This window comes from Oreochromis niloticus, linkage group LG22 (genome assembly GCF_001858045.2).
Source record: "Oreochromis niloticus isolate F11D_XX linkage group LG22, O_niloticus_UMD_NMBU, whole genome shotgun sequence".
Classification (NCBI taxonomy): Eukaryota; Metazoa; Chordata; class Actinopteri; order Cichliformes; family Cichlidae; genus Oreochromis; species Oreochromis niloticus.
In genome coordinates, this window is record NC_031985.2 from 22,509,533 (window position 1) to 22,537,328 (window position 27,796).

General features: G+C 46.8%; 2 protein-coding genes and 1 long non-coding RNA gene across 5 annotated transcripts in view; 2 read left to right on the forward strand and 1 right to left on the reverse strand.

The window, feature by feature from the left end:
- Nucleotides 1–4,645, forward strand: part of yrk (Yes-related kinase) — a 17,572-nt gene extending 12,927 nt beyond the window's left edge. For 2 of the 3 annotated variants that reach the window (XM_005478627.4, XM_019350640.2), the window contains 5 exons: nt 858–1,037; nt 1,873–1,949; nt 2,042–2,195; nt 2,356–2,487; nt 3,353–4,645. In XM_005478627.4, coding sequence (XP_005478684.1) covers nt 858–1,037; nt 1,873–1,949; nt 2,042–2,195; nt 2,356–2,487; nt 3,353–3,561 — 752 coding nt within the window. In that variant the 3' untranslated portion in view covers nt 3,562–4,645. Of the gene's footprint in view, nt 1–34; nt 191–857; nt 1,038–1,872; nt 1,950–2,041; nt 2,196–2,355; nt 2,488–3,352 lie in introns of all 3 variants that reach the window. The other variant, XM_003444129.5, reaches the window with a different exon arrangement.
- LOC102080378 (uncharacterized) lies at nt 1,044–8,114 on the reverse strand. Its single transcript, XR_270319.4, has 3 exons — nt 6,630–8,114; nt 1,853–1,969; nt 1,044–1,703 (listed from the first exon to the last, which is right to left on the reverse strand). It is a non-coding gene; the product is annotated as an uncharacterized LOC102080378 (long non-coding RNA).
- Nucleotides 5,928–26,702, forward strand: ahdc1 (AT hook, DNA binding motif, containing 1). Its single transcript, XM_025902349.1, is given in 7 exon segments — nt 5,928–6,509; nt 17,989–18,102; nt 18,485–19,817; nt 19,953–21,670; nt 22,763–23,526; nt 23,529–24,492; nt 25,393–26,702. Coding segments are annotated over 5 exon segments (4,770 nt in total). The 5' UTR covers nt 5,928–6,509; nt 17,989–18,102; nt 18,485–18,605; the 3' UTR covers nt 25,505–26,702.
- Nucleotides 26,703–27,796: the final 1,094 nt, after the last annotated feature.

A 27,796-nucleotide genomic window follows, 5' to 3' on the forward strand; every position in this document is an offset into this window, starting at 1 on the left:
CCTACCTCCTCCTCTTCCTTCCTTCCTTCCTTAGGGTCTAATGACGGGCTGTGTTATTACCTGACAAAGGCCTGTCCCAACTCCACCCCGCTCACCATGGGTCTCGGGCGGGATGCCTGGGAGGTACCGAGGGACACGCTGTCCCTGCAACGGAAGCTGGGGCAGGGCTGCTTTGGGGACGTGTGGATGGGTGAGACCGACGCCGCCAACCTCTGACACCCTCTAGAGGCACAGAGGGAAAGCTGTCTGTCATTGTCCTGTGTAGTGTCTGCTGCTGTCCTGTGGCAAACATTGTTGGTAGCACTCATTGTCTGCCCTGTTGATGGCTATTTATGTCAGTGTATGTGAGATAGTATGTTTATTCCAGTTAAATTACCTGGCATTGCCAAAAAGATGTTTTTGCATTTACACTTATGGGCAATTTCTGTCAAATCCCAGCGTTTTGGCTTTCTGAGCCGTGCAGAGTTTCTCCCTGAGGCCCGGCCGAGCTCTGTCTGTCCATGTAGCTCAAGTGCTGCTGGTTTTGACGTAAGACCAGACCCCCCCCCCCTCCCCCCCCTCCCTCTTCATCTCTCTCACACATCATGCATGCTCTGTGAAATAATAGTCATATGCATGCAACGAAACAACAACAACAAAAAAAATAGCCTGCATGTTGTGTACCTGTTGTCCCACATACAGATATTTATATCAAGCAGATATCTACATCTGTATGTGTTGGTGTTTGTGTTGTCATATTTGTTTGGTACAGTGGATGTATAGTATATGCACCCATCCCTGTGTCACACTGACATAAAGACAGGTGCATTCGTCCAGGTTCTGGGGTGTGCGCTAACACACGCTTTTCTGTATGCCAGGCATGTGGAATGGCACCACCAAGGTAGCGGTGAAGACTCTGAAGCCAGGAACCATGTCCCCCGAGGCCTTCTTGGAGGAGGCTCAGATCATGAAGAGACTCCGTCATGACAAGCTGGTGCAGCTCTACGCCGTTGTGTCTGAGGAGCCCATTTACATTATCACTGAGTTCATGAGCCAAGGTATCAGGAAAAGTAAAACCGCCACATGAGGTTGACACACTGTAGATATGAAACGCTGCCCTTACAGCAGGTAGAAGCCTCAATGAACATTTGAACGCCCCATAAATTTGACTGGCTTTTACCTCCCTAAATGAGGTGACAAACCTCTGAATTTGTCATCATAATACACCTACAGAACAAAATAATAAACACATATTACCAGGATAAACGTATAAACAAATAATAATGGGTAGATTTCTTTAATTAAGTGCAGTAGTTCTTGGGAAATTAAAGCTGGTTCTCAGAAACTCCCTATCTTGTAATGAAATCTTTCTAGTAAATAAATAAATAAATAAGTAGACCACACTTCCAGACCTGCACTAATAATTATTTTTAATTGGCTGCCACTCTTAACTTTCATCCATCTTTCAAAAGGACATTTTTCAGATATCCTGCTTGCTCGGCATCAAACAAACTACCGAGAACAAAAACCTAAGCAGTCACCAGCGAAGGCTTTCACGCCACACAATAATGAATTGGCAGAAGGGATGGTGACTTAAGGTGGCACTGTGTGAAGTGGAAGGTCAGAGTTAAGGCCCCCCCCCCATGATTCCCCGCTAAACAAAACGCTGAATCCCTACCAAAACCAGATTCTCTGTATTTTTCTGGGCGTGTTCTGAGACTTTCCTGTGGAGATAGCAGGTTAAATATTGCTTCAGAATTTACTAAAAGCTGAAAAGACATCAAAAACGTTATGCAAAGGAAATATGCACATAGATATAGCTGGCGGACCGCAGTATATATAAGAGTCTGTCATGATCCCACCTGTACCTCACCTATAACTTTTTTACTTTAGGAAGTTTGCTGGACTTCTTGAAAGATGGAGAGGGGCAGAGTTTGAAGCTGCCTCAGCTGGTCGACATGGCTGCACAGGTGAGTTAAAGTCAGGCACACTGGAAAAAAGAAAGAAAACAGCTTATAATCGACCACAGGTCTGAGCACCTGTCGTCTGTGTGGGTGTGCAGATTGCAGCTGGAATGGCATACATCGAAAGGATGAACTACATCCATCGTGACCTGCGAGCAGCCAACATCCTCGTTGGAGACAACCTGGTGTGCAAGATCGCCGACTTCGGCCTGGCTAGACTCATCGAGGACAACGAGTACACAGCCAGACAAGGTAACACGATGTCACATTAACTGTGTGCGCCTGAGGAAAAGAGCCACGCTCGCACAATGCTGTGATTAACAGTTTCCTTCTGCCTCCATGTCTATATTTTTATACACAACCTATCCTAATTATATGATTATGCATCTCCACTGTGTTGCCATGGTTTCAGGGGCGAAGTTCCCCATCAAGTGGACGGCTCCAGAAGCTGCGCTATATGGACGCTTTACTATCAAGTCAGATGTCTGGAGCTTTGGCATCCTACTAACCGAACTCATCACTAAGGGACGTGTGCCATATCCAGGTACTGCTCTGTATCTTAATTCACATGCAGCAACAGGTTTTTCCTTATCCACAGTGAAATTCCCAGGGATTATTTTTCATCTACATTCTTAAAATTTTTTATACACTATCGACCATCTGGAAAAGCAGTTGCAAAATCTCTCAAAGAAACCTAATCACAGCGGATGAATGGAGAATATATCTCTGAGGAACCTGCTAACCTCCTGTGTAAACTAACATGAAACGCATGTGCTTCCCTGGTACTGTATGTAGCACATGGAAAAACCAAACGGACAAAACATTTATATTTTTTTAAAAAAGAAAGAAAAAAAAGAGAGAAACCAGAAAATTATTGCCAGTCTCGCTGTGATTACAAACCTCTTGTAGAGGGCTGTCAAAAAGAATAATTTGAGACTAATTGAAGAGCAGTAATGTGAGGGGATCATAAAGTTCTGTGACTCCACTCGTAAAAATTTAAAACCATTCCTGATTGAAATAACACGTCTGTAATGCTCACTGGATGCCCATCTGTGTGCCTTTAAACTGAATTTTGCGTTGATGAAAAAGCTGAAGTTGCCGGGGGACCACAAAGATTGTTTTGGCACGTTTCATGGTTCAAATTCAGAGGGCTATAAAAGACCTGAAATGTTGGGGATTATACAGTTTTCCAAAATATACAGAAAAAACCCCCTGATGTACAGACCTGTTTCACTTTGAGACCATTCACATCTACTATGTAAAGAATTCCAGATGTTTATGCGCCATTTATAAATTACAGTACTGAAAGTGGTCAGATCTTCATTTTCTTTAAAATCCATTTTTAAATGGCCCTTTTGTCTCCCTCTCACACGCCAACATTCCCCCTCTCCGCCTATGTCTCTTTTTAGGAATGAACAACCGCGAAGTGCTGGAGCAGGTGGAGCGGGGCTACCGGATGCCTTGTGCCCCGGGCTGCCCCACCTCGCTCCATGAACTGATGGTGCAGTGCTGGAGGCGGGAGCCTGATGAGAGGCATACCTTTGAGTACCTGCAGTCCTTCCTGGAGGATTACTTCACCGCCACAGAGCCACAGTACCAGCCCGGAGAAAACCTGTGACCGGCACACGTGTAGGGCAGGCGTGACAGCAATAAATGGACGCGGACAGACGCGGACACGTGCATACAAATACACTGACGGGCACGCTGTAGTACTCATACTCATGCTCTCAGGGTATTTGACGTGCATGTACCATACAGGACACACACATATAAAAAAAATCCATATTATTACTTTGTTGTAACTGTTTAAAGACAGTTTCCCCTCTTCTGTCTTTGTTCACTGCAGTCTGTTCAGGACAGATCAGTTAGGCGTGTTGACGAGTCGGAGCTCTTCTGGTCAGGCCTTGCAGTAATGTTGCTTCACTGTGTAACCATGACAACAAGGAACTGAAAGAAGATGTAGATGGCTGTGTTGGGGTTGGGGGGGTGGGGGAGTCGAGTGGATACATGATCTGTTCAGCTGCCATATACGTTCAGGTCCTTTGATTTCTCTTTTTTTGAGGAGCTAGATTTTACTTTTCGCCTGAGATAAATATGTTGTAAGGGTAAGAACCGCAGGTGCAACAGGTGATTATCACGCATTGCTTTAAACAGTCTCCAAAAGCAGTCGAAAATGAACCTCGTGCGGTCACTGAATAGATTATGTACATTGTGTACTGGGTTCTGTGTTAACTGAACAGAGATCAGTTTTTATCTCTTCCTGATAAAAAGAGCTGCTGAACTGATATCAGAGTCACGCCTGTCTCCTGCTTTCCACCTTATCGCCAACGTGTGCCTTTAAACTGGTCAAATGAATGACTGTATTCAAATAATTACCTTTAAAACTGTGCTATGAAACTTTGAGGGATGGTCAGGAATGCGCTTTATTTGTCTGATATTTTGTATGGCAATTTTGTATGGATTGTCTCTTGTTTGTTTTAATTTAACTCGAATATATCTGTGCATCACAAAGATTTCTATATCTAGTTAACATGTATACAATTTTCATCCTTTTGGGAGGGCAGGGCAATATGGTATCCATAACAGGGGAAAAAAATATATCAGAGGACTGTGGAAGGATGGTGTCTGAAATGAATGTAAGCTTCATGATGAGATTCCCCTGTCATGTTGTTGTAATAAAGATCAGATATCTTTTTTTCGAACATGTCTCTGATTATGTGTGTGCTTGGACACTTACACCGTCACGTCGTCACACTGTGATGTCTTTTCTTATATACTTATATAAAATTATATGATTAAAAGCAAATTTTGAGTTACTGTCAAAATTTTGAGTTGAAAGGCAAATTTAGTTCGTTTAACTATTTAACTTTATTAATTTGGCAACTTCTAGATTCAAATTAAAAACAAACACTAAACTGAGACATTTTCCTTTCACTTTATTACGATTTTAAACACACGCCGAGAGATTTTGTTTTTACTAAATGGGCCTACCAGTTTATATTATTTCCACAAACTGCTTTGTAAAGGTTTACAATCACAGGTGAAAGACAAACATAAATTTGTAAATAAATATATCCGTGTGATCTGCAAAACCATTGTTCGATTTGTGAATACAGGACTAGAACAAATAGTTCTAGTTATAGACTTAATGGGTATTAAACAAAATATTTGTAATGTGCACATTTTATTGAGCAAGGTTAATATAAATGTAGAGTAAATGCATGGCAGTCTTTTGCAGTGTGTTCATTGTGGATGTTATCACCATGACAATGAAAATACCAACCATCAGTCAGCCTCAGCGGCTGTGTAATTGTTTCATCAGCAATTTCCCTGAATTTACCAGAGATTATTAACGATTTCCAACAAGAGATACAAAAATGTTTTTATAGTTTCTAGAAAAGTGATGAAGGAATGAAAAAAGAAACCCGATACTTGCTATGAGTCATTCACTGGATAACTAGGTATTGATCCAGGACCGTATAGTGGATCTGGAAGATACTATGATCAGTAAATCTTTATTAATTTCTTCATTTGTTTCAGTAAATCAATGTAATTTTACACTAATCCATTACTGATTGCTCCAATATTAGTTATTTAATTTTTACTTTGGGATTCCTTTACCAATGCCTAACATTTATGCATCACCTGAGTATGATGCTTTACTTTACTTCATATTACTTGAACCATTATCTACCACAGAGCCCTGAATAAGCTGTTATTAGAAAGTTATTAATAACGAATCTTTCATTAACCATCGGGTCTTTAGTTTTCTTTATGAATCATCCATTTTTGGTCATTTATTTTAATGTGTTACCAACCAACCCACCAGAGATCTTTCTGGAGTCTAAAACATATTAATGTAATGTATATATAGCTGCTGTTTGCGCTTTCTTTAACGTCACCGTGACTCGCTTTCTTTCTTCAGAAGACTACTGTTCCCATAGTTCCAGAGGTGTAAAGTAAAGGCAGCTACGGGTGCCCGGATGGCTTTGACAGTCAGGCACGTTGGAGAGGCACAGCCGAGACCGGAGCGCACGAGAGACAGAGAGCTGGAATTGCAGAGGCAGAGACGCACGGGCGCACGGTCGATTTTCGCCTCCCGCATAGTGGGGAGTCCCGCGCCTGTCACCCCAAACCGGAGCACAGTGTTCGCAAGCGGCTGTGTCAGCACCTGAATTAGAAAGAGGACGGTGAAGCAGCACCCCTGCTCCTTATTTTTTACATTTTCTCCCCTTTCTGTTTTTTTGCTTTCCCGTCTTTTGTGGTGCAGATATTGATGTGAGCCAGAGGAGCGGTTTTTCTGTTGAGCCGCTCGAGACGGTGGCGCGCGGCGGGAGAACACAGCGTTTACATTGATGTGGGAGGACTATCTCCTTCCGACACGGGGAGCTCAGATGAAGGGGGAATGCTGCTCGCTGACGGCTGCAGCCGTCAAGGCAACGGCTCCGTGACCCGGGCGGGAAGAGGAGTGAGCGCCGCCACCGACAGCTGCGCGAGCCCCCAGCCAGCGTTGACACCGCGACAGCTCCAGCGGGCAGCGCGAGCCCCCAGACTCTGTGTCCCTTGGTGAGTGCGAGACTTATATACAAAACACTCAAATTTTGCTCGCCGTCCACTCAGCCAGCTGTGCTGCGCACCTCTGGCTTTCTTTCTGAGTTTTAAAAAAAATGTTTTTCTTACACTAACCTCATCGGCGCAGTCACCTGGACGGAGCTCTGCATGGGTGCCGCTCGTGCTGCTGGGTCATCTGGGCTTTACTGTGGGCATGCAGCGTGTGTGGTTAGACCTTAAATGATGATGTTCAGACACACTCGCGTGCGCTCACACACACATACACACGCGCGCGTGCGCTCAGTGTAGTTCCGTGCGCGCGCAGTGAACCCAGTGTACCCTCACCTGTTTTTCCTCACTATTTACAAGATTCTCACCTCTTAGCCTCATTATCACTGAATATATATGTACAGTGAAGGTAGGGCAGCAGTGTACAGTAGCACCCCGGGTACTGTCACACTGCTGACACACAAACACAGACCCACACACACGTTCTCTTCTGTTCATTTTCTGTCTGCACAGATTTTTACCTGTGGGTCAGCTTGATGGGACTTTTCGAATATCTATATATTTACATATCAGTGTGCACGTAGTAGAGATGTAGCTGTGAGCACAACTCCTGCTGGCGGACAGATGTTTTTCTGAAGCAGAGCATCCATCCAGCCCTCTGGTTTCCTTCTCGGCAGCCCCCCAGATCTGTCACGGCAGTAAGGCAGGACGCAGCAGCAGCACATCCTGCAGTGGCAACAGAGGCAGTGTGTTGGAGACAAGGCATACTCATGGTGGTGATTATCAGCTCTTGTCTGTGGTTTAGTAGAAAAGGAGGGAGGGGGTGCAAAGAAAAAAAGGAGAGAGAGAGGGTGCAGAGGAAGTGAAAGAAAGGAGAAGAAGAGGGGATGAGAGAAGTCAATGTCAGTGTCTGGGCAGTGACAGTTCGTTATTTAAGGGCCCCTCAGAGACGTGCACAGGCTGCCCTAGTGCAGGTGCTGTTAGTATGCAGAGTGATGCTCTGTCTGTCTGTCTGTCTGTCTGTCTGTTTCTCACTCACACAGTCTCACTCTCTCAGTGGCTGGTTGAAGAGTGAGTTCTCTTATTGGCAGGTCCACTTGGACATAATGAATAATTTCAACCCTCTGAATGCTGGAATGAAAAGGAAATGGCCTTACCTTGGCATTCAGCCGCTGTCTGTCAGACTTGTCTTGAGTGCATGGTAGTGTGTGTGTGTGTGTGTGTGTTTGAGAGAGTGAGTGACAAACAGAGGGAATGTGAACATATAACAGCTTAGGCCCATTGTGCTTCCTACCTGTGTGAGCGGGGCTAGTTGTCATAGCAACGGCCTTGTAGCTCCGTTGATGTTCCTCCTGTCCTCATTGGCAGGGTCAGCGCACCTAACACACCACATCTCGTCTCAAATCTGAGTGTGTGTGTGTGTGTGTGTGTGTGCTTTGGAGGTACCTTTTGTTTGTGCCTTGCTGCAGTTTGTAGGCGTATAGGTTGATGGCACAGACAAGTCAGCGTGTGTGTGTGTGTGTTTTGAATGTGTGTGTCTGTGTGCGTGTAACAAAGATACACCCTGCTGATATGACAGCCGACAGCTCAACCAATCACCTGTTTCCTCTCTCTCTGCCTATCAGCATGTGAGGTTGCCATAGTCAGACGTCCCCTTGATATGGAGGTCGTCATGGAGATGGAGAAGACAGAATGGACGCACATATTCACGTATAAGCGCATGCACACACACACGCACATAAACACACACACACAGGGCATGGGATGGTACAGTATAGCCACTGACTTCCGCTGATTTCTCAGTGTCTTGGGAAGTTTTGAGCTAAGCAGGATGGTGCAACCTGTTGAATGGAGGTTTTGATGCATCAGCTCTGCACACGGGGGTGTTCACGTCAGAGTCAGGATCACCGAGTAAAACTCTCTGTGGTCTTGTGACAAATCATCTGCTGAAGTTGAGCCGCACACACAAATCGGGATGCACCTTTATGTTGGCCAAATATCTAACATAAAATGATGTTTACCAATTTTGTGCTGGCTAAACCTTCAAAGATATTGTGAGGATGATTCGAAAGACCTTGAAACAGTTTAGTTATTTTTGTCATACTGGAGATTTCCGTTTCTTTGTTGCCAAGGTGTAATAAATAACTACAAAAAACAAAAGAGAAAAAAAACAGGAAAAATGCCGCCATTCAGGCAAATTTTTATAAAAATCTGCACTGGCTCATAGCTTCATAATTGGTGCATTCTTACATGCAAACAGCGGAGTTTAAATCTGAAAGGATATCCTATAGGAGATCGGATCTGCTCAAATGCTTATTCTCCAAAAAAAAAAAAAAAGGACTCTCCTTAGTTCTGCAAAGCATCTGTCTTCTAGCTGCGTGCAAAACTGGCTGAATGCAACAAAGTGAAGGTTTCTTTCTTTTTTGAAACAACAGCTGAAGATCATTGTGGCTCTCAACTCTGAACCCTTCACAGCAGCACTCAGGGAAAAGGGAATTTAAACCATTATCTTAAATGAGTCCAGCAATTAATAATACTTGAAATGCCTCCCAAAATACAGAAGTAACTGATTGCAGAGCACAGATTAACCAACACACCAAAATAAGCCATTCACTGTCCTCAAAGCAACAGAATTTGGTTGGATAGAGCTCAGAGTTGTTAGCGGTTCTCTCTAAATCTGGGATTTTCACTTCGATTTGCCCAGAGGCCATCTTTATGCAATGACAGGAGGCCAGAGGCCAGTTAATAAACAAACAATAATATTTCTAGTATAAAACAAATAAACCCAACCTTTTTTTAAGGCCTATGTAACATATCATACTGCATCCAGTTGTTCCAATGCGCTTTAGCTCCAAACGGTTACATGTAAACCACTCAAACACAACCTGAACCTCTTCAGTCAGTTTTATTAAGGGAGTTAGCCAGCTGGCACCCTGTGGTGGGTCTGATTTGTCCTCTGAGCCTAAGTTGAGTATCGCCATACAAACAAAATTAATGCTTATTTTGCTGTTGTTTCTAAATCAGAGGTGGAAAAAAAGGAGGAAAAAACTGACATCATGTACTAAAAGACCTCTAAATGAAATGTAGAGTGAAAGGACATTTTTGGGCATATTTAAAAACTTTTTCTCTGCAACAAGCCACTACTGGCAAAAAAATAATAATTAGTCACTACTTTGTCCTTGGGGTGAAGGGTCCTGTCTTTTATGACTCTTTTTAATCTAATGGTTACCTGAAGTGAAATAGCTTTTGCCACAGGCAGGTAAACGTGGTTCAACTCCCACACACACACACACACACACACACACACACACGGATGCACCCACACACACAGCAACCGTTTAGCATTAGTGTAAGCAGTGTTTGTATGCTCCATTCTGTCACCTCCCACACGATACATTCATAAAACGGCTCCTCCGCGCCAAAAGCGGTGACTCAAGAGGAGACATCTACCCTTCTCTTTTTCTCTCGCCTCCTTCCTTCCTTTAACCCCGCTGCTCTCCATACACCTGTCCTCCAGTCAGTGCCACCCTCCTCCCCCAACACACCTTTCTTTTTTCCTCCTTTCACTTGTCTTTTTCACTCCTTCAGTCTCTCCTTTCCTATATGTCCTTCCTCACCCCATGTCCTCATTCTCTTCATCCCCCTTACCCCTACCTCCCGTACCCCCCTCCAACGGGTCTGGTTGCAGCCGGTTTGAGTCTGACAGTGGAGAGGAAGCGCCGACCTCTCACCTCTGGAGGATGGAGCGAGGTGCGGCGGGGTGTGGGGATAGGCAAGAGGAGAGGGATGATGGAGGGCAGTGGGGTGGAGGAGGAGGCTTGGGTGAGGGGGTGGGGGGCTGCTGAGGGAGAAGGCGAGAGAGAGGTCAAAGAACAGGAGGGATTTGTGAGGAAAGAGAGCTGGGGGAAGGGACGGAGGGAGGGAGAGCACATGAGAGAGAGAGAGGACAGCGGGGTCAGGAAGGAGAAGGGGTGATAAATGACGGGAGAGCGGCAAAGATGGAAGTATGGGGAGGGAAGGATTGACCGGCGCAGAAGGGATGAGAAGGAAAGAAAGACAGAGTGTGAAGCTGCTGTGTACCTCCCTAACAAGCTGGACAGAATCAGCTCAATTATTAAAGAGGAGCGAGAGATGGGGAAAACACGCAGACACAGACGTACACGCACGCACAAGAAGCATCTCTCCGTGTCTGGGCACACAACACGCTCGCATCATCATCATCGCAGACACACACACACACCTATCTGGGGATCATCATACTTTGCACATGTGCAGCTTTGTGTTTCTTAGAGTTTCTCTTTTTTTTTACAGCTGTGTGTGAGTATACATGTGTCTGGGTATGTGTGTTTAAAAACAGTGAGTCAGAGGATAAGCAGAGACTTGTTAGTGATTCTCCTCAACACGCACCCCCCACCCACCCTCCTCCTCACCCCCCCACTACCCAATTTGGCTTCAGCGCCGTCTCAACGTTCCACCAGCGTGGCTTCAATGTCGTCCCATCAATATGAACAGATAATCAGAGCACTAAGGGGTCTGTCTATAAATCCCCGCTGTGAATATAGTTCTCACCCTCTTCCCTTCCTTTCTTCTCTACCCTTCTTGTCTATCTTCCTCCCTCCTCCTCCTCCTCCTCTTCCTCTCTCTTGCCCGTTCCACCCTTGTTTCTAGTTCTCTTTCTTCTTTCCCTTTTCCCTCCTTCTCTGAGGAAGTGTATGCCCCCAAGGGACGAAAAGATTCGCTACCTTCCAAGAGAGAAAGAGATTGTGAGCGGCTCTCTCTCTCTATATGTGTGTGTGTGTGTGTCTATGTGTGAATGTGTGTCCTCCACATATGTGCGTGCCAGGATGATAGTGTGTGCGTGCGTGAGAGTGAGAACACACACTTCCTGAGACGGAAAGGGAGACGGCGAGAGAGAGAGAGAGAGAGAGGCAGGGGATGAGCAAGTGAGGAGCAAGTGAGAGACTGAAAGCAGGAGGCTGTGGAGGGGGGAGGAGAGAGAAAGAGATAAGAGAGAAAGACAGAGACTAGTCGGGGAGAAGGGGGAAGATGGATGAATGCACTGCGCACCAATTGTGTGTGTGTGTGTCTGTGTGTGAGAGAGAGAGAGAGAGCGATGGTAAAGAGATGCAGGTAGACAGAGAGGGACGGAAGGGTTTCTTATCCTCTCAGCAGAAGTCATAATTTCTTAGAGCGTGCACAGATGTGTGTATGTGTGTTTCGTGTGCATGCCTCATTGTGTTTGTGTCTGAAAGTGTTACCTCGCACAGGCTTGAGGCCAAGAACCACAGCACAGAGAGGTACAGTGGTGTAGCACTGGTGTGTAGTGTCAGCCGTACACGTGTGTGTGTGTGTGTGTGTGCGTGCGCACTTTCTGAGAAATGTGTATGTTGAGGCTGTGGCTGATGAGCTGTCAGTACCTACAGTTGGAATGTTCACAAGGCGGCCATTGTTGTTCAAACAGCCAGCAGCCTTCTCCTTGGCAACGGGCGCTGCAGCAGCGTCTCCCACAGCAACTGTGGAACAGGAGTATGGAGGGAGGAGGAGGAGGAGTCAGGAAGTCAGGGCCGCAGCACGGAGGCCCCTCTCCAAAACACTGGCCTCAAGGTCTGAGTGTGTGTCGGGGTCCAAGCATCTGGTTTGTGTGTCCTCGATGCGTGCGCTGGATGTGCGTGACTGTTTTCACGTGTGCCGGTATGTGTGGCTGTTAAGTGTGGGTTTTCATCAGCGTCAGCGTGTAGCGTGCATCAGCGTGTGTGTCTGCGTGTGTGCGCACCTGTGTGAACTGTAAGTGGGAGTGTTTCTGTATTTGCACCTAAGTGGTTGGTTTCATCTTCCTGTATTTGCATGTGTTTGTGTGTTTGTGTGCGTGTGTTTTTCCAGACATATCCCTGTGTATGTGTGTCCTTGTTCATGTGTTTCAATGCGTGCGCACATGTGCACACTCCTCGCTGTTCCCAGCTGGCGCAGTTGGTCACATGACCCGAATGAGGGGCGGCCATCAGCAGCGCCAGTAAACTGCCTGCAGGAGAGTGAGAGAGAGAGAGAGAGAGGAGAGAGTGTCAGGCTGAGTTGAAGATGAGGAAGGGGGTGTTGGGGAGTGGGAGCTGTGGGAGAGAAACTAGGGGCAGGAGGTGGGTGGTGGTGGTGGTGCGAGAGTGGGGGGTACTGGGGAGATGAGAGAAGGAACAGTGAGAAAGAGGAGTGAGGAGGGGCTAAGGAAGGAAGGGGTAATACGGTCCTGCTCGTCTTAAAATAACTACAGCATGTAGGTTCCTGCAGAAACAACAGGAGAGAGACAGGCAGACAGTGAGACAGTCAAACGGGGGCTGTTGTTGGTGGTAGTGGTGGTGGTGGTGGAGGGTCCTGGTTTTGTGTTGTCTAGTGTTTGGAGCTACTTCTCCAATCCCCTGTGTGCATCCTTGGCTGAGCTGCCACTGTATCTGCTCTGTGTGAAGTCTGTTTACGTTAGATGTGTTTCTGTCTGTCTGCCTCTTTTTGTTTGTCTGCACATATGGTTTATGTGTTGGTCTCTGCTCATTGATATGCTTTGTGTGCATCTTTGGTGTGTGTACGTGCGTGTGTGCGTGTGTGCGTGCGTGCGTGAGTGCACACGCCTACTCTTGGCAGGAGATACAGCGCGCGCACTGATGATGGAGATCATTAGGAATTTCCTGCAGCTGGGAAGGTGGTTGCGGAGGGGGGGCGGGGCAGCAGGACGGGTGGGATGTGAGTGGGTGAGAAAGAGAGGAGAGGTCAGAGTGAAAGAGAGTGTGGGTGGGTGGGTGTTTGCGTGTTTGGGGGGGGGGGGGGGGGTCTGTATGTAAAGCGTGTTCCTTGGACTGTCTGTGTTTGACTGACGTGTGTGGATGGAGCTGCAGCTCACCAGGGTTCAGCGTTGTTCTGAGGGGATGTTGATGGTAATTTGTGCGCGGGCATGTCGGCGATCTGTACGTAACACCGCTTTGGCACACTTACCAGCACCTCAAGCTCTCAGACAACCCAGGTCTGCTGATCAGAAGAGTTTGCATATGGTTAAAGCTTAGCTGCTCACTGTTTTTGCCTGTTGGGCTGCAGTGCACTGCAGTCGAGACAGGACCTTATAACTTGAGTTTTACTCTTTGTTTATTGAGTTAAATTAAAACTTTTGAGAAATTGGCTAAACTAATAAAGATTCAACACTGAAAACTTTTTTTGGAAGGGAAAAAATACCTATTATCCAAATGTCAGGCAGCTATTTTAAAGCTGATGTCTAAGTTCTGTTTAGGTTTAGCTCATGTTAAATGAAGATATTCTTGTGTATTGTAATGCAGCTCAGAATGAACAAAGTTAAGTCTTCCTTCAGACTAATGGAAAGAAACTGCTCATATTTAGTGCTTTTACTCTTCCAGACTTTCTCTACTGGGCATTTATGCAAATTAGCGCATACTTAACAGGATAATACCTCATTAACATAAGTTAACATAAAATTTCATAAACTTGTATTGTCTCGCTACAAGGAATCGACTGATAAGAGTTTCACAGTGACTTACTACTAATGCTCCAACTTTTTGCCTGTAAATACTACTTTCCAATAAAAATGTGTTGACATTTTTACAATTCGTAGCTTTAGAGTCTCTCACACTCTGAGCCGGAGCTCTCCACTTTACATACACCAGACTCTTCAGTTTTATTCCCGTCTATATTCTGAAGAGAGATTTGTCCCTATATCATTCAGAGGTTGATTTATAGTATGATTTAATCATAAAAATGTTTTCCTTTTCTGGTTGTGAACAGCATTTTCCAATTTATAAAGTACTAAACGACATTCCCTTTGACTCTGCAGATAAATATTATAATGTGCCAACAAAATGTAACAAGAATTGTGATCCTGGCTTTATCTGGTGTTCAGTTTTCCCTTCTGGAAAAGTAGGCAGATTAGTTCTTATTTAGATAGATAATGCCTTATTTGCATATGTAAACCTGAAACCTCAGCAGAACTTCCAGTACGTACAAAAACACCTTCATGTAAGTAATCAAGTGTGGCATATCGATTTACCTGTATTGTCTTTCTTTAACCCTTGAAAACCTACTAGGAGTAACCCTTGACGGTCTTTTCTGAACTGAGGAGTTTCTGTCATATTTCAGGCCTGCTTACACAACAAAATGACTGGATCTGAAGTTAGTGAGGGTGGACTTCGCTTTTCTTACTAACCACATCTTCGTTGATATATACTAAGGTGTCAAAACTCGTCATACAGGGTAGATCGTCAAATGTTGCATTTATGGGCCGAAGTGTTAAAGTGCAACATCATGTAATGCTACTATATGGTACTGGCACTATGTAATGTGTAATGTGTGAAGCTGCAGCGACAACGCCAGCCAACGACTCAACAAGTTGCTTGGTCACAGTGTTTCATTGAGAAGTGTTGGATAACCGAACATTATATTCTGGATATCAAACCAATCCCAAACAAGCAAACAATAAAGCCTCGCATCTATAAAGACTTAAAATTATGATCAAATAGCCAAATGTGAGCGATATCAGCTTTGCATTCACCTATGGCAAAGGGGTAAACATGAGGCAAATACCCCAAAACCGCTGCCTGCACGCGTGTCTGCTACATTTTTAGAAAGTACACACAGTGTTGCTGTGTTTTTCTCATGATTCCGTTCACCGATGTTTTCCGTGGAAGGATTTTATTGTTGCGTGTATGTTTGTTGGAGCCGAAGGTTGGGGTTGCGTCAGGGTTGAGGTGATGGAGCGACGAGAGCCCGACGGTGTAGTCGAGCCGCTGCACGGTGTCACTCAGCCTCTGCGGACCCCTTGACCCACTTCCCCCTCCCCACCTCTCACGCGTCTCCGCTGGCCTCACATACACTTTTTCCATCTTGCTCCCTCTGTTTCATCCCCCCTTCTTCTTCTTATCTGTCTAAACCTCTCGGTGGAGCCCCCTCCTCCCCTCACCACCTCTCTCTCTCTCTCTCTCACTCTCTCCCTCCCTTACACCCCCCCATGCTGTTTCGGTGCTGCTGCCTGTCTCTTAGCAACAACTGCACACCCGTTAGAGCTCAGTGAGTGCTTTTACAAACACACCCAGGAAGACACACTTATACACGAGCACACTGGTGCGTGCGCGCACAAACACAACCATACACACTGGGTCTAGTTCCTCATTGAGGGTTTCTGCTGGCAGGCCTGTGAGTCTGCAAGCCTTTGTGGCAGTGAGATAGATGGGAACAGAATAGATATGCTTTACAGCTACCATGTACAGAGTCATTGCGCCTCTTAGACTACGCACCAACAGGCCAGTGGCCCAAACTGGAAATTGAGAGGTTCGAGCCTCTCTCTCTCTCTGTCGGTCTCTCTGTTTCCTTTCCCACGCGCGTGCACAATTAGACCTAAAAGTTTTCAGAGAAAAAAAAAGAAAATGTGCAAGATGAAAACTGTTCAAACAGTATCATTCATACGAGAGCTGCTCTTTGTGAAACAGATTCAACAGATCATCATGTGGGAGCAGCGCGCACCCTCGGCTGTTTTCACAGAGACAATACTACGCCACTGTGTGTTCCAAAGCCCCAGAGCCATTCACAGCAAAAAATGCACCAAAACGCATTTGCTACGTATGACGGTGATTACATTGGAATGGCGGCTGATGGATGCCAGGAGTGTTTGCTTAAAACAATGAATCACAGTGGGAGCATTTGATTGGCTGGCATCTAAAACCCTGTCAGAAAACCCCCCGCAGAGCACAGTAGAGGGATACTTGCATGTTTGTCTTTGTTTGGCGTGTGATCGTGCATGGGTTCACATGTGTGCGTGATATGTCTGTCTTTATGTGTAAATCGATGTGCGAGTGTGTGGGAGGATGGAGCTGTGGGGGCATGTTTTGCATGCGCGTTTGCGTGCTGGCATGTGTCGCTGGTGCGTGTGCGCCTCTGAGTGACAGCGCGTGCACGCGTGTGTGTGCACAGCGAGCGCATGTGACGCAATGCTTAATTAAAGCATGTGCTCTTCTCGTTCTCTCACAAACTGGTCAGATGAAGCCTTAATTAATGAGCGCTGTTAATTAGACTAGAGAGAAAGTGAGAATGAAAGTGGGAGAGGCGGAGGAGGGGTGGGGGAGTCTGAGGTAGCGCTGGGAATGGCGGGGGGGGGGGGGGGGGGGGGTGAGAGGGGGTTAAAGAAAGTATGTTTAGCGTGTTTGTGTTCATCTCCATGTTCGTCTGTCCCAGTTGTGTCATTCCTCAGAGCAGCAGAGCACCGAGGTTTGCTCTGCTCCATGTGTGCAGCCGCAAAACTCTGCTACAGCAAAACTCTCCCACTTCTTCTCCTCCTCTCCCTCTACTCTTTTGTCTTCCTCTCGCCTCCTCCTCACCAACTTTTGCTCCCTCATTTTGCCAAAAATCTGTCTGCCTGTCTCTGCCTCAATCATATCTTTCACCTTCCTGTTCTTCTTCTTCTTTTTTCTCTCACCCTTTTCATATGTTCTCACCCATTCACTCTCCCATTCTCCCATGTCTCACACTCCCCCTCTCTCCATCCCCGCCTTTCTCTCTCTCTCCCTGTCCTTCACCCTCCCTCCTAATCAGAGCCATATGTTGGAGAGGGAGGCAGGGAGATCTGACGATGGACATAATTGTGTTGAATGTAGACCGTGCGGTACAGTGTTGGGAGTCAGCCGTGTGCGTATGTATAAATTAAGTTTGCAAATGTTGCGTTTACTTGTGATCGGATGCAGTCACATGTGAGTCTCACACCACACGGGGTTGAGATTTCACAGCACTTCTGCCTGCACTTCTCCCCATACTTTGGGTTTCTATAATCCTTCCATTGCTCCTGTCTTTCTGTCACCTTCATCTCTCCATCCTCTTAACACCTCTCCATTCACCACCTCTCTGCTTCCCCCTGGTGGATGTGATTATTCACACATTCTCATTCTTGTTGCACCCTCAGAGTCTAGAGCTTTGTAATGCATTTGGAATAGTTTTGGTGAAACGTGGCATGAGCAGTGACAGTGTGTGTGTGTGTGTGGGCGCGCGCACCCATGTCTGCTGTGCAACATGATTCAACAGTTGAATTTCTTTGCATTTTTCAACAACATATACATCCTCTCACTCAAATTTCGCACATGCGGCAAAAACGTTACTGTCGCGTATTGATGATCCTCTGAGTATTTATACCAGCATACACTTGTACCCACACTCTGCTGGAACACATCAGAATGAAACACTAACTACAATTAGACTTTAAAAATTTATACTGCAAGTCATCCTCCAAAATAATTGCATGAGATAGTGCAGCCCGCACCAAAATACTGATTCTGGTCTGGCCTGATGCATGCTGTGACATCATGTACTAATCTCTTTTTCTCTTGTTCTTTCTGCTCCACCCTCCTCCTTTCTTTTTTCTCCTTTCATTCCCCCCACTCCGCATTTTCCTCCACCTTCTTCAACTCTTTGTCCCTTCCCCTTGTCTGTATCTCTATCTTTCTTTCTCTCACTCCAGCAACCATGGGCAAAAGACAGGAGCAGAGGGGAGAGGGAGAAGTATGTGAGCTCTCCACTGCAGTATTGATGACCCAATGATCCCCTGCAGAACAGAGCCAGTCAGGCAGACAGAGTGAGGCTCAACTCAGAATCAAAATCAGAATCAGTGCCATGATCGTTCGGTAAAAGCAACAAATTGAACAGGATATGAATGGTAAATGTAATCTAATGTTGTAATGCTGCTGTGTGGGTGGCACAGTTAATAGAGGAGAGTGCATCATGGATTAGGTTTATGGCCCGTTGCCAAAAATGTTGACGATTCTATTTCACAATCGCAATTACATCTCTGCAAATTTTTCTACGTGTTCCATAATTTATGCTTAGCAAAAGCCATTTTTGGGGGGTGGGGAGGCTCATGGGGTTTGGATTAAATGTCTTAAATTCAAGGAGGAGGTTTTAACATATTTATGGGCTTACTTTTCAGTTGGTAATATTGTTTTCGTATCTGTCTTTAGGTTTTTGAGTCTTCTTGCCAGCTGTTAGAGGACGACAGCTACAAAGAAGAAATACCCATTTACATACATCTGAAAACATCCATCGTTTCTCTGCCTCAGTGCCAGTAAAACTGTCTCCTGAATGAGTAGCTTATCAGATCACCTGCATTCAGGCCAAACTGGGGCTCCAGTGGGCTGTGGTGAGGCTCGGGCTGAGGAAAAGGGGTGTGTGCCGGGGCTCGAGGAGCTCGAAGCGCTCGAAGGGGCTGAGTTCTGGACCAGGGAGCTCGCGCTCCAGGGGGGGTTCCAGGATCCTTCTCATGATGGACTGGCGCTGGTAACATCCGACCACATTCCCTCCTCCTCTCCTTCTGCCCTGGCCAACGGCCTCCATCTTCAGAGGAGGCTGGGGCACAGCAGTTGCCGGCGGCGGCAGACAGAGACTCACACGACTGCTGAGACACATACGTTTGCAGAGACGTTTCGAAACATGCAAACACACATAGACCCAGATGTGCATGAACAGGCTTTTTCTCATGCAAATATGGAGAACTGTGGACTCACGGATGTGAACTCACACACAGCTTCTGTAGGGCCAGAACTCTCCAAATCTCTCACACCAGAGGCCATACACTCACCCCAGCCCTTGTCTTTGGCGCTAGGCAATCATCCTGCCTCCACCAATCAGCTGGCAGCCCCTGTCCGAACTGCAGAGACAGACATGCCCTCGACGTTTTGTCCAGTCCCTGCTGGTCCAAACTCAAACACTGACTCCTCCCCACTTCCCATAGAGACAGAAAAAAAGTATGCACTCCGTAGCTCTGGACGTCCCCGCTTTCCCTGTCACCTGCGCAAATCCTCACGCCTCCGCAGAAGCATTGAGGATGGGGAAAAAAGAGGAGGGAGGGAAAAGGGAGGAGAGGAGGATGAGGAAGTATTAGAGGAAAAGATCTGGAGGGTAAAAGAGGAGGAGGTGGCAGTTGGTGATAAAGAAGAGCATTCATCTGTGGAGGCTGTTCTCCCTGCAGTTACCAGTCACACAGACATTGCTCTTGCTCTAACTGTACCTAAACCTGTTCCCAAAGCTATACCTAAACCTGGGCCCAGACTCGGCTATAGACCTGGACCTAAATCCAGGTCCAGGCCCTCAACGAAACCTGTTCATAAAGCAGGCCCTAAAAGCGTAATGAAACAGCGTCAGGCAGCCCAGGCTATCCACGATCACGCTACCCCTCATCTCTCATTTGGGAACACGCCCACAATCCCCGGATCTCTGCTAACGATGAAGCAGGAACCCGTTGCGGAGTTGAGGGTATGTCCTCCCAGTAATGGCAGACGTGGGCGTTTTGTTGGTGTAAGTTCATTTCTTAGTCAGATATCGCTGCATCACCACTTCTTTTTGACATTGCATATAACGCCATATTATTCACTAATGAACATTGAGTCAATTTGCTGTCGCGGCTGTTTTACCTTTGTGTCTGCTTTACAGGTGAGGAGGATTGTTGTCAAAGTGGCACGCATTCCAGTCAGCCTTAGCCGGCGACAGAAGAGCTACAAAATTTCTAATCTGGAAACGATCACGGGGACGGAGAAGAGTAATGATGGCAACGTGGAGGGCTCAGAGGCAGCCCGAGAGCCAACTGCACTCCTCCGAATGAAGAACAACGGAAAGAGTGTGATGGTGATGTTCCCTCCCGGAGAGCTCCCTGTTATCCTCAAACGCAGGCGGGGACGACCGCCTAAACAGCCCCTGCCAGGAATACAGGGGGAGCCTCCAAATGCTGGGAACCCTGGTGGTAATGGAGACCAGCCCAAGAAGCCCCGGAGGCGGCGACGGACTAAACTCCCTTTTCCTTATCCATCCTATGTCAATGACACGAATGATGTCAAAACCGAATATGGGGATGTTCTCTCCAAACTGGCCTTTTTAAACCGCCAGCCTCCTGCCACTGGCCGCTGCTCCCCCCCTCGTTGCTGGACACCTAGTGAGCCAGAAAGTTTTCATACCCCCTCAGAAAACCCCGGAATATCCACCCTGCTCCACCGGCTCACTGGGTTTAGACGCCCACGGGGTGGCAGAGGAGGTGGTGTTGGACGGGGAGGAGGAGCAGCAGGGGGGATCGGAGGCAGAGAGTGTAATAAGAGCACCTTCAGTGACTTCTTTGAATCTATTGGAAAAAAGCGGAAACTGAGCCCCCTGTCTGAGCATGGATTACCTAGGAAAAGAGGGAAGGGTGCGGGTGGAGGTGGGGTGGGCAGAGGAGGCGGTGTAGTAGGAACAGTGCCTGGGGGTGAGAAAATAGTCAGGAGGAGACGTATGAGAAAAAATGGTGCATTCAAAGGGGGTGGGATGTCCATGGGGCAGGACTGGCCCAATGGGGCAGGTGGCTGGGGTGAAGAGGGACCTATGGATAAACAGAAAGGCTTGGGTGGGTATCAGCTCTGTGGATCTCCAAGGGGGGGCTTCTCCTCCTGTGAGGTTGGACGGGGAGGTGCCTACAGCGGCCCAGGAGGGAGCAGAGGGGTTGGGCCAGCTGGGGAGGACTCCCAAGGCCTCTTCGCTGGTTATTTCCGATCACTGCTCGACTCTGATGATTCCTCGGACCTGCTGGACATCTCCTCCGCACAGTCTGACCCCCGCAAAGCTTCATCCACCCCTGGATACGAGCCATCCAGCCCAGCTACCAGTCACAGCTGGTCTACCGCATTCTCTAAGTGGAGCACTAAGGGTGCAAGTTCTGGGGCGGAGGGTTCAGGCCAGACACCTGGCTCCTCAAGCAGGCCTCCATATAGCTATGCCAGCCTGGCCCAAACATCCCCCACCACTTCTACCTATCCTAAATCCACTCCTCCATCTCTCTCACACTCTCCTAGCTCCCCCCATCCAGCCTCTTACAGCCACTACTCTTCTGGCTACTCCTGCTCCTCTCCTGTGGTGCCACAGAGATCCTCAGACTGCAGCTGGTCTGGTAACAACATTGGCAAGGCCAACCCTGTCGGTCCAATGGGTTATTCTAGCTATCAAGCCACAGCCAAGCGGGGCTACGTTGGATATCCAAGTGCAAGTCATTCCTCTGCAATGCGGGGGGACTCAACAGGACCGACGTCACCTGGAGGAGGATACATGTCTGTGGCCAAAAGTAGCCCCTTCAGCTCCTCCTCCCTAGAAGGTTACAAACAATACAACGCCAATCAGTGGAACTTCAGGTAAATCACTTCTACCACTCAGGTGTCATTAAAAGAAATCCTACACTAACTAACAGAAGTAAATCTTAAATTATCACACAAACATTTTGTCACGTGTTGAAGGGGGAAAGGACCCAAAAACGCAGGCAGTAGATGATAATGCTAGTGATGTTTTATTTACACAGTGGTGAGATGACAAAACAGGCAAGAGGGAAGACAAAACTAAAGACCTAAACTGGGAAAGCTAAATGACAAACCTGAGAGGGTACCAGAATGGGGTGAGAGGCAGAGAGACACGGACGAGGGACAGGACACCGTGGAACACAGACAAACCGGCAACAGGCAGGAGAACACACAGGGCTTAAATACACATAGCAGCAATTAAGGGATGAGCAACAGGAGGGAAACACAGCTGGGAGAAATGCGGCTAACGAGACAGGGTAGAAGTGAAACTGAACACACTGACATGAGACATGAACTTTCAGAATAAAACAGGAAACTAACAGACACAGAGAACCAGACAGGACACTGAACTTGACAGGCAGACTCACGAGCAGACACAGTGACACCATAGACAGACGGAGGGAACACAGAAGTGGGAGCGGGCAGGCACAGAACAAAACCTTAACAAACGGCAAACCTCAACCAAAGATATAACAGGATAAACAAGCACAGGAAATAATATAAAGAAACACAAAACACTGAGTTGACAGACTCAGGACCATGACACATTTGACTTGGTCTTAATGAAATTTAAATGTAAATGTAGGTAATTAAATATTTTCTTTGACACTAAACAAAAAAAAAGTGCAAGATATCTGAAAAGCCTGATCACGTCTGATGATTATATTTCCCAGTAAGAATGTTTCACTCGAGCATGCAATTTTCAATATCACCATGCCCGCCTTGTGAAAATTACAATTTTGGCTAAATATTCCTCATCCTTACCCAGCTTACAAGTGCATTGTCATAGCCTGCCACTGAGATTTCTCCTGTTACTGATTTGTGAAACTGCAACAAAGAGCAGTGAAAACTCTTTTGCACAAATACTGCTTAAGTGTTTTTATTTATTTTATAATATATGTTGGTATTCTTCTTATTTTTTTTTTTCAGACAAGGTTACAGTGGCTGGTCAACAGACAGCTTTGGACCTCAGTACCATGGCTATAGTGAATATGGATCCAATGAGTCCAAAGACATCTTGGATATCTCAAACTACACGCCCCAGAAGGCCAAGCGACAACCTTTCCCTGAAAGTCTGTCAGAATCTTCTTCTGACTCTTCACATCTTGGCTCCGCAGCCACTAATAGTGGCCCTAGTTCCACATGTGGCACGTACAAACAGAATGAGGTTGTTTCTGTTAGTGGAGAAGGGGGCCAGTCAAGTCTGTCCAGCCTGGAGAAGCTGATGATGGACTGGCATGAGAGTGCCTCGGGACCTTCTTATAACTGGAGCCAGAACGTCCTCTTCCAGGGCGGGGGGACCAACAAACCCGGCCGTGGTCGCAGGAAACGGACTGAGCCACATTTAGAAAAAGAAGGAGTTTCTGCTTTGCACTCTGATTCCCCATCCAGTCCCTCACCAACACCTGCTCCTGGACCTAAGCGCGGAGGGGTCGGAGGACGGGGCAGGGGGTCGAGAGGAGGCAGAGGTCTGTCTCCCTGTCAGAGGGAGAGGCCAGCGGGATCCAAAGGGAGGGGCAAGGCTGCGTCTACGTCAGCGGTGGGACCAGCGGTGTCTGCTGTAGGTCCAGAGGGGTCCGGGCTGTTTCAGGAAGGGCTGGATTATTACAGTGGAGACAGTAGCAGCCTCTCTCCTTTGGCCACTCCTAATCCTGCACCACCTTCCAGCTACCTCCAGGACCCCTGTGAGTACCCCTCCCCTATTCAGCCCACCCCTCCACACCATCCTCTGAGGAACGATATCCAGCCTTATACCCTGGAGAGTCCTCCTCTTCCCTCTCACCCAGTGTTTCCTCTCCCCCTTATCCACCCAAGCCCACCCCTCCTCCACACCAGTCCTACCACCTTGTCCCCTCGAGGACCTTCTCCCCCTCTTGCTCCCCCTCACCACGGCTAACACCCCACTGCGGCACTGCACTTAGTCCCTCGCACCGCCCCCCTCCGAAAGACCCCCAGTTTTCGCAGTACGACTCGCCGAGCTACTGCAGCTCCCCCTACTGGTACGGACAGACATCGCACAGCGGCAGCCCAAGCCCACACGCGCACTCAAATACAGCTGTGCACGCACACAGCAACCCGCACGCAAGTCCACATGGGAGTACACCGGCTAATTCGCTCTCTAGCCCAAATGCAAACACGCACACACATCTGACTCCAACTCCGCACGACGCACATCATCCCAGCACACAGCCCCACCTGAGCTCACACACAAACACACATCCAACATCGCACCTACAGAGCAGCCCTCTCTCGCACTCCAACAGTCAACCCCACCTCAACGCACACACCAACCTCAACACCCACCTCCCTTCGCATACACACTCCAACCCCAGCCCCGGCCTCCATTGCCATGCAACACCTATGCTTTATGAGGAGCGCAGCCCTCCCGCTGCCATTACCCCACACAAGCGGGATATGACCTCCCATGCCATGAGCACGGGCCATCGGCAGGGGCCCTTGCCTCACTCCCCGTACCCCAAACCTCCCTGGACTCCTCGCCCCATCAGGAGGACACTAGTGGCTACTCTGTGCCCCAGCAATCCTACCAAGGCATGGGACACCGCTACCCCTCCCAGGCGGCTCAGGGTGGCGGGGTGCTGTGTCAGCTCCTGGACCCAGCCAGTGATGACAGCTTCAGCGTCACAAGCCTGTAACAGCAGGTGAGTGTTTGACTGTCGAGGACAACGCAGGTATGGAAAAGGGTGGAAATGCATAAATAGATCCATAAACTGTTAAGCAATGAATGTTACATAATATTCAACTGGATGTAGAAGCACAATCATTTTTTTATTACTGTTTTGTTATTATTAGACTTACCCCATAAACATGATCATAAAAGACCAATTCATATCTTCAGTGTATCTAGAACACCAACAGTAAAGGCAACCTAAAAGACGATGTGTGCTGATAGCACTTATTTGCAGAGCAACACTAACAACAGTATTTTTGTCCAATGATAAATGGAACAGGTCACCTTTTAGTAATAACCCATCAAAAACAATTTAAGCCTCGTCGTGCGAAGCTTATATCTGTGTGCATGAGCAATTTTGTGCCAAGCAACTTTTACAGTAAAAAACGCTACTTTTAATCTGTTTTTGAGCTAATGGGGGGAAAGGACATCAATAATAAAATTGTTTCTTTTTTTTTAGATCTAAGATACAAAATACTAAAAAAAGGGTGTAGGTAGGATGGTCTCCACCAACCCTGTAAAACCAAACAATGCTAAAGACATGGGCCCACAGTTGTAATTTTTGAGCCCTGCTCTGCACACTCTCTAGGACCACATTTGCACATTCTTTTTGCCAATTTAATGGAGGTTACAGGTGAATTTGAATGTGTTTTGCTGCAGTTTGTATTTCAAAACCTCTCTACCTTGTTAAACCCCATATATTTATCTTTAGGCTGAAATGCAAAAGTGAAATTTTCATCAAAATGGACACAGCGCTCTGACTAAAATAACCTAAAAATGTTTGGTTTTTTAATAAAAAGTGTGTCTCATATTACTTTTATTGTCTCTTCTGATCTCTTGTTGTCTCTCCCTCTCTCTGTTTTCCTTTCAGGTGCATTCAATTCAAGCTTTTACAGATTTGCAAACATTTTTTCCTTTTCTTTTCTTTCTTTTCCTTTTTTTTAAGGGGACTTCTTTGTGAGGGACTGCGAAATGAAGGGTGAGAATTTAGCTGCCAGCTTTTGGACAGTTAAAGCTTTAATTCTCCAGCACTGACAATCAAGATCAACTCACGTACTCGAGCATGCACATACACAAACGCACACGCGCGCAAACGCGAGACACGCATGCGCGGATTTGTTCACTACCTAAACATGACCACATGAAGTCGTATGTGTGCGCACTCACACGCTGGAATGAGGGAACGGCCAGGAGGAGCTGACAGATGAATACCAGACGCTGACGGACAAAGACAAACCTATCTCCTCATCCCTTGGAGTCCTGCTGTGATACATGGAGGACTCTGTTTCCCTTAGAAGTCTAACTCACCAAATCTTTGCGTTATTTATTTTATTTTTTCCCTGTATCTGCAATGTGGGCAAACTAGGATCACACTACTCGCCCTTTCTCTCTGTGTTTATTTCCCCTGTTTTCTCTCCTCCTCTGCTAAACCAGCAACTGTGTTCTGCTCTCAGCTCTGCATTTCTGTCTTGTGCCCAAACTTGAACCGCATCTGAGCCCGAATCAACTTCTGAAATGCCATAAGCCTAGCAAATGTCCCTCTCTGTGCACTCCTTGTGTTGTGTCCCATAAGAGAAAAAGTGGACTCAATCAGTTTCTGCTCTTGAAATACCAGCATCTGTACATATGACTCCAGCTCCAAGCCAGGGGGCCTCTGTTTCGCTGTGAAGGCCCGTCATCAACTTGCCCTCCTCTGCGTTCTGCCATGGTTTCTCTGCTCTGTGGGGTGGGTGGGAGGGAGGGGCGGGGGGTTGGGGATACTGCAGCATGGAGACTTAACATCCTGTGTTTTGCTGTTTTAACTACAAGGGAAAGAGACATTGAAATTACACAACGGCCCCAAAGAGACTCTTGTTTTCTGTGTGCGAGTTTGAGACGGAGCGGCTGCGTTCGTGTGACATGCATGTTTTTGTGTGTACGTGTGCCTACATGTGCGTGTATGGGCGTGTGCGTGTGTGTGCCTGCGGGGTCAAAAGGAGTGAAGCTTCCCAGACACCAAAGTCTTGGCGGGGCCTAATTCTTTCTTTCACTCTCTCCCTTCTTTTTTCTGTGGTCTTGTGTTGTTTGGTGGTTTTTGTGATGAAAAAAAAAATAACAAATTGTATATCTGTCTGTTACATATCATGTATGTATCTGAGGTGCAAAATATTTAAATACACATTCTGTTCTTGCCATTGGTAATCTCGTCTATAGCATTGAGCTTCTTTGCCGGATTAAGGGGGGAGGTGTGAGTGTGTTTGTGTGTGGCTGTTTTAGAGCCTCCCTGAGTATTGGGCTTTGCCCAGGCTGTCTGGGACTGTGAGCGAGTGTGCGAGCGAGCGAGTTCACTCAAGGACACAATTCGACAGGGAGTGAAAGGGAGGGGAGGAGAGGAATAGATGGTGGGGAGAGAACAGGGGAGGATACGTTGGAGGGAAAAGAAAGAAACCAGACTGAGGAAATCAGAAAAGGGTGTCGAAGAGGTTTTTAAAGCCATTAAAACAAAACAAAAAAAATGCGCAAAACTGTAGTTTCACAATTCATCCAAATAAGGAAATGTTTTAAAGCAAGCAACCAAAGACTGCTGGTACGGGAGAGAGCTGACAGGAAAGGAACCCATGCCTATTTCATGCCCTCGCAGGGAAACTTGCTACTATACGGCAAATACTGTACATCTGCAGCTTGTGTATATGCATGTGCATGCCAGACAGAGAATTAGAGAGAAAGAAAGCAGATGGGATAAGTTTACTGGCTGCATATTGTGTACAGTTTGTCAACAGACTGACTAAATAGACTCAGACATGGCCGGAGGAAACGTGTTTGCTGTGACATTCCACTGTATGGTGGAAGGGTGCACGAACTGTCAACAACACTACATGACAGACCGAGAGGGGGATGGTGCAGAGCGACAGCTCTCTTTCAGACTTTTCTTTTGTGTGGCATTTCTATAAAACACTGCAATTTCATTTACATGCAACTGCTTCTTTTTTGTGTGTGTTTAATTTAGGGAAAATCGCAGCCAATTTCATCCCACACCAGAAGCAAATCTAATAACAATAATCTGTCATTATCTGTACAATAGATCTCAAGTTAAGGAGAGGTAACACTAGAAGCCATCCATTTTTATTATTTAGCACATTTGTGGGCACTTTAAGGGTTTATTAATGAAAATGTCCTAAACTATATCATGGAAACACATTTATATAATTGCATCATATTACTCAGATGCCATTCATTTTGTGTTTATACTCCAGCATACAAGAAAGAACCTAAAATTACTTAAAACTGGGTAAGTA